Source organism: Nothoprocta perdicaria, unplaced genomic scaffold (genome assembly GCF_003342845.1).
Source record: "Nothoprocta perdicaria isolate Ctin4 unplaced genomic scaffold, notPer1 scaffold_120, whole genome shotgun sequence".
Lineage (NCBI taxonomy): Eukaryota > Metazoa > Chordata > Aves > Tinamiformes > Tinamidae > Nothoprocta > Nothoprocta perdicaria.
Window position 1 is genome coordinate 677,500 of NW_020454317.1, and position 6,311 is coordinate 683,810.

General features: G+C 54.1%; 1 protein-coding gene across 1 annotated transcript; it reads left to right on the forward strand.

Moving 5' to 3' along the window:
• Positions 1–167: 167 nt before the first annotated feature.
• Positions 168–6,311, forward strand: PHB2 (prohibitin 2). The gene is made up of 10 exons (XM_026054347.1): positions 168–336; positions 411–495; positions 565–644; positions 716–900; positions 2,965–3,094; positions 3,577–3,680; positions 4,068–4,145; positions 4,912–4,988; positions 5,227–5,232; positions 5,938–6,311. The coding sequence occupies exons 1-10, from the start codon at positions 210–212 to the stop codon at positions 5,969–5,971; spliced, it is 906 nt and encodes a 301-aa protein (XP_025910132.1). The 5' UTR covers positions 168–209; the 3' UTR covers positions 5,972–6,311.

Consider the following 6,311-nt stretch of genomic DNA (forward strand, 5'->3'; position numbering starts at 1 on the left):
CGCCCGCCCATTGGCTCCCGCGCCCCCGCCGCCAATCGGGGCGCCGCGGCCTGCCAAGATGGCGCTGCGGCCGCGCCGCCGCTAACCCATCCCGGCCGGACCCGCTTCCGGGGCGCGGCGCGGCCCGCTCGGGACGGGTGCCGCGAGGGGGCGTTTCCGCGCGGCGGCGGCTTCCGGTGCCCTTCGCGTGCGGGGCGCGCGGCGCGGCCATGGCGCAGAACCTGAAGGACCTGGCGGGGCGGCTGCCCGCGGGGCCGCGCGGCGCCGGCACCGCGCTCAAGCTGCTGCTGGGCGCCGGCGCGCTGGCCTACGGCGTGCGCGAGTCCCTCTTCATCGGTGAGTGACCCCCCGGCCCGCCCGCGGCCCGGCCCGGCCCCACGCGCTCACGCGGCCCSTGCGTGTCCCCGCAGTGGAGGGCGGCCAGCGCGCCATCTTCTTCAACCGCATCGGCGGCGTGCAGCAGGACACCATCCTCGCCGAGGGGCTGCACTTCAGGTAGGGCCGCCCCGCGCGCCCCCGGCCCCGCCGCGCTGCCCGCCCGCTCAGCGCCCTGCCCCCCCGCAGGATCCCCTGGTTCCAGTACCCCGTCATCTACGACATCCGCGCCCGCCCGCGCAAGATCTCCTCGCCCACGGGCTCCAAAGGTGAGGGCGGGGCGCGGGGCGCGCGGCGGGGCCCCCGGGCGCCGCGGCTGACGGGCGGGCGCCCCGCGCAGACCTGCAGATGGTGAACATCTCGCTGCGCGTGCTCACGCGCCCCAACGCCGCCGAGCTGCCCTCCATGTACCAGCGCCTCGGCCTCGACTACGAGGAGCGCGTGCTGCCCTCCATCGTCAACGAGGTGCTCAAGAGCGTCGTGGCCAAGTTCAACGCCTCGCAGCTCATCACCCAGAGAGCCCAGGTGACCCTGCTCGCGACCTCCCCGCCTGAAATCGCYGCTCGTGTGCGTGGGAATCGCCCTCAAGATCATGAAGCCCAGCCATAAACCCGTCTCTGGGCAGCCCGTTCCAATGCAGAACTGCTCTTTCTTGTAGAAATTCTTCCCAATATCCAACCTGAGCCTCCCCAAGGGCAACTTGAGGCCGTTTCCTCTTGTCCGATCAGTAGTTCTTCCGCAGAAGGGACCGACCCCCGCCTCTCTGCAGCCTCCTTTCAGGCAGTTGTGGAGATCAGTGAGGTCTCCCCSGAGCCTCCTCTTCTCCAGGCTAAATGACCCAGCTCCCTGCGCCGCCAGCGGGCATAGGGAGTGCTCAGCAGGTAAAGGACGGCTTTACTGGAGGCAGAAGCCTCCAAATGGAAAAGGCGTCGTGCAGCTCTGCCCTGCTTRGTTTCATTTCAGTAGCGATACAGACACCACGAGCGTATCCCTAGGTTATGGGAAGGAAATGGGATGCTCAGTAGGGACCTAAGGGAAAAATAACACAGCCCTGTGGGGTGGGGATAGGGGAGGGAGAGCTGACCTGCCCCCTAGGCCACAGGTCATGGCAGAAGCTGCTTTAAAAGTGGCTGCTTGACCCTGCATGGGCTTCAGGAGAGCTGTCACAGCCAATTTAAATAGTTCTAAAGGATCTGGGGGGAAAAAAGAAAAGAAGAAAAAAGAGGTGGAGGAGTTGGAGTTGTTAATAAAGTGATGAGTTCTTAGTGATGGGTGCTCTTCCAGAGAACCAAAATGGAATGTAGGAAATGCAGGAAATGCTTCTGTTCTTTCAAAAAGCTAATAATTGCCAAGGAGGAAAAAATGCCTCTGCTGGAATACGCATGTGCTACAAACTTGTTTGCCAGGGATCTTGATATTACTTAAATTTCCTTCAGAAGGGTAGAGGGAAGATCTGCTGCTAGAGTGATTGGGAAAACAAAATACAACCAAAATACGAAGCGTCTCTCAGCTGCTTTTTGATCTGTGAGGACAAAGCAGCGAGGGGGACTGATTGGCCATCTCCTAAACTGAGCGGGGGGTTCAGGTTCTGTCCGGGGCTGTAKGGTGAGCAGTGAAGAGATTTGTTATAAATGTTGTGTAAGGAGAAAAGGGGGAATGTGACAGCAACAAACAAGCAATGTCTGCCTTTGATTTAGGTTTGTCAGGAGCAGTGAGGCCTGTTCAGTCGTCTCTGGACTTTCTGAACAATTTCTTTTTTTTTTTTTGCTTTGCTGTCATAAATTCTTSCAATACTGATGCCTCTAGAGCAAAAAATATTGAAGCCCTTCACGTTGAGGAGCAGCTGAAGTGACCGTGCCTAGCTCTGTGCTCACCATGGAGCACTGGCACCGTTACCGAATTGTGCTCGGCGAAGAGCTGCCGTAGATCGAGAGCAAATACCAGGAGGGTCAGGGGTGTGAGACTGCAGCAGCCCTTTCCATTTAAATCCACATTTTGTCTGGGACTGGTCAGCCTGGCTGATAAAGATACTGGCGGACCGGGAGATGAGCGAAAATACATAAATCAAAATATATAAAGTCTACTGTTATMCAAAGAGATGAGGAACATCTGGAGTAGCCACGCTAGGTGGGATGTGCCTGTAATGGGTGGTGGTGAGGTGCRGGGTTTCATGTTTTCTTAATGTGAGAATAAGGGTGAGGAGACAGGTAAAGCCAGAACAATGACATTCGAGATAGAGAAAGAAATTCCTGAGAAAACACACGTGGGAACTGCGGAACCATATCCCATGGGCTATGAAAATAGAAAACTCTGAAGGTTTGGGGTTTGTTCTGCAATGTTACTGAATTGCATGTAACGATTAACAGTTCTAAATGAGCTGAATTTACTTCTAAAAGTTTTGTAGGTAGTTGTGAGTATGCAATTTAGTGAAGAGATGCAAATTCAAAGGGAACAGGTTGTTCTGGGCAGTTCCTCCCTAAGGCCCAGTGGGAATGAGCTGTGGGGGGCTGTTGGGCTTCCCTGCTGGAGCCCATGGGAGCGGAGCAGCAGCCTCCCTGCCTCACTCTTCCCTCCACGCTCGCGTTTCAGGTGTCGCTGCTCATCCGGCGAGAGCTGACGGAGAGAGCCAAGGATTTCAGCCTCATCCTGGACGATGTGGCCATCACGGAGCTGAGCTTCAGCCGGGAATACACAGCGGCCGTGGAAGCCAAGCAAGTGGGTGAGTTGGGTTGGCACCGGGAAATGGTGGCTTCCCTCTACGCTCCTGTTGAACAGGGAGGCCGAATTTTGCCTGCTTGTTGCTATTGGATGGATGCAGCTGAAAAGCTGTGAATTTGGGCTTCCTTGGTATTATATAAGGATTTTACAAGTTTTTACGAGGGTTGTTTTAKAAGTTCTATCAGAAAATGCTGGCTCATTGCCAAGGAAATGGAACTTTAGTTGGACGGAGCTCTGCTGTAAAGGTTCTGCTTCCAAACTGGGACTGTCTCTGACTGTGGAAGTTACATTTAGAGGGCGCCAACCTTGTTGGTTGGAAAGCAGTGTGCTCAGATGCCCTCCTTGGTTGGGAGTGTGGCTCCAGAGCGGCCTCCTTCCCTTAGGGAAGCAGGAGCGTGCGGCCAGCCCAGCTGTGGGCTCCTGCTGGTGGGGGGCTTGGGAGGAGGGGATCTGCTTTGACCCTCGTGGCCATTGCCCATACAGCCCAGCAGGAGGCTCAACGCGCCCAGTTCCTGGTGGAGAAAGCAAAGCAGGAGCAGAAGCAGAAGATTGTTCAGGCTGAAGGGGAAGCTACGGCTGCCAAGATGATATCCTTTTTGGGGAGACTCTGCGGGAGGTGGCTTGTGAGTCTGGCAGTTCAGTACTGTGTGAACCTGCTGCATTATTTGGCTCACGGTCAGGAGGCTGGTGGGATGGCAGAGATCTCCTCAGGCTGTGTTTTTTTTCCTGCAGTAGTCTGCAGAGGGATTTGTCCAAGATTACAGGCTAGATCAGGATAGACTGTGAGCCTTGACTCTTCGAGCAAGGCTTGTTTCATCMGTTGTGTGGGATAATAACTTTATTATTCCTGGTTTGGAGGTCTGTGTGACTGGGATAGATCCTATTTCTCAAGACACTTGAGAATAGCTGAGAAAGTTCCTTGAGAGCAAGGACTTCTGCTAGGAGCTTTTTCTTTAACTCCTGCTGCCCTGCACCTCGGTGAAGCCCTGAGCAGGAACCCAGGCTACATCAAGCTACGGAAAATCCGCGCTGCTCAGAACATTTCCAAAACGGTGAGTGGTGGGCGCGGAATTCCTTCCTTCCTGCTGCTTTTCCCTGTGCGGCCTCTCCCAGCCCAGTGGCCACATGATGATTTTAAGGCGAAGGCGACTGTCCTGTCCCGACCTTTGCTCCTGCTCGGCCCTTCTGCGCTCGGAACGACCCTGCCGCACTTAGGTGCGAGCCAAGAGCCCCTGCTCGCCACGTAGCGAGGCCAGATCCACATCAGATTCCATCACCCACATCCAGCTGCGGCTGCCAAAAGCTCCTGGTTTCCTGCAGGCTGAGAAGTGGGGAACAGATAAGCCTGGGAGCAAAGGTCTGTCTGACAGGGAGAAAGAATGAGCGCTCCTTTTAGGAAGTCTGATGGCACTGGAGGGGGAATCCTGGACCTGGCAGAGCTATTTTGGGGAAATGCTTTGGCATAACTAAGATCTGAAGTAAATGCAAACAAGAGTGTATAGGWACTCTGATTCCAAATGTAAATATCACGCTAACAGCCATTAGTCCATTAGTTTAGTTGTCTAAAAGACTATCATGCAAGAAACTTCTTTTTAAGTGCACTTAGGCATAGCTTGAGCCTAACTTGCTTCRTAAGTGGTTCTTTTTTCATATTTTCCCTTTCCCCTCATTGGCAAAGGCCTGAGCAAGGCCAAACGTCATGTTCAGAAGTGCAAAGCTGTGTCTTGCAGAGGGGAAAGATTCTTTTTGAAGGCTCTTTTTCCCGGTTGTTCCTGCCTGTCTGTTTCACACAGCCTGTGTCACGGGTGTCTCTTGCAGATTGCAGCCTCACAGAACCGTGTGTATCTTACAGCAGATAACCTGGTGCTGAACCTGCAGGACGAGGGCTTTACCAGGTACAGGGGGCTGAGGGCCCTTGGGGGTGGATTTAGAAGCACCTTCCTGTGAAGCTGGCTCCCTTCCCGAGGCTCTCTCAGGGGGCTGCAGGATCTTTCCCCTGGGAAGATCTTGCTGCCCGAGGGTAGAGCCAAACAGGGAGCAGCCTCGCTTGCTGTAGAAACTAAGCGTGTTAAATCTAATCGCTTTACTCTTCTTTCTCCCCTCCATCCCCTTAATGCATCTCCTGACACACAGAGGAAGGTAAGGCACTGATCTTTATTCTGATCCTTTTCTGAGGACTTGGAAAGAGGGTGTGCATGTTTGCCTGGATCTGGGATGCCGCTGCCTTGCATCTTTCTGAGTGGAGAGAGTTTATTCAGCCCCCGTTTGTGATGTGAAACTTGCATCCCTTCCTTGCAGGGGCCACCCAAACAGCTGCACCAAGTAGCAGATGTGCAGGAACTGGAGCTATGTGTGTCCAGTGCAGAAGGAAGGCAGCAGTAGTGAACTGCGGAGTGTCCTGGGATTTATCCTGGGTGACCAAAGAGGGCTGCAAACAGGCAGCTAGCTGAGTGTAGGAAGCATTCTCTTCTCCTCGTTATTAACAATTTTCCCAAAACTTTCCAGGCCATGGCTCTTTGCCTCACTCCCTGCTCTCAGAGCTGGAGGAAGTTTGGCATCTGCCTAGTCTGTCCTGTGCTGCTGGATGAGGGAATGCCAGCCAAGTTTCCTGCTGTGCAGCTAGCAGTTTAAAATAGAGGAAGCCAGAGATGGTTCCTTTTCCGAGGGGTCTCTCATGCTTCGCATGTTACTCCTTCTGGCAGGCTTAGGGGCTTTGGAAAAGGCTTTTGTTTGCCAGGGTCGAAGCCCGAATCCTTTGGGTGTTGGCACCCAGTCCTGTGGGAAGGGTCTGGCTTAGTTTTGCCTGGGCTTTCRTGGCTAATGACTTGTTTGTCTCCCTTTCAGTGACAGCCTCCTACTCAAACAAGGGAAGAAATGAAGAATTAAAGTTTTCCAGGACCACTGGCACTGACCAGCAGAAGATGCCTGTGAGGAACTTAGAATTGCCTCCACTAGCATCATTTGCCCTCATTTTGGAATTCTCAGTCTAGCAGCCAGCTTTGGTTCTCCTGCCCCAGCTCCAGCTGTGGTGACCTAGGTGTGAGTTTGGGTTTTACCGCGGAGCAGCTGTAATCCCTTCCCTAACCCACCAGTTACATTTACTTACTGGTGAGAGCTCATGTGGATCTAGTAATTCCCCTCTAATAAATTTCACTGATGTCTGGATTTCTATACAGTAGCCCCAGACCTTTTTTTCCCCTTGCCCTAAGTTGTTGAGT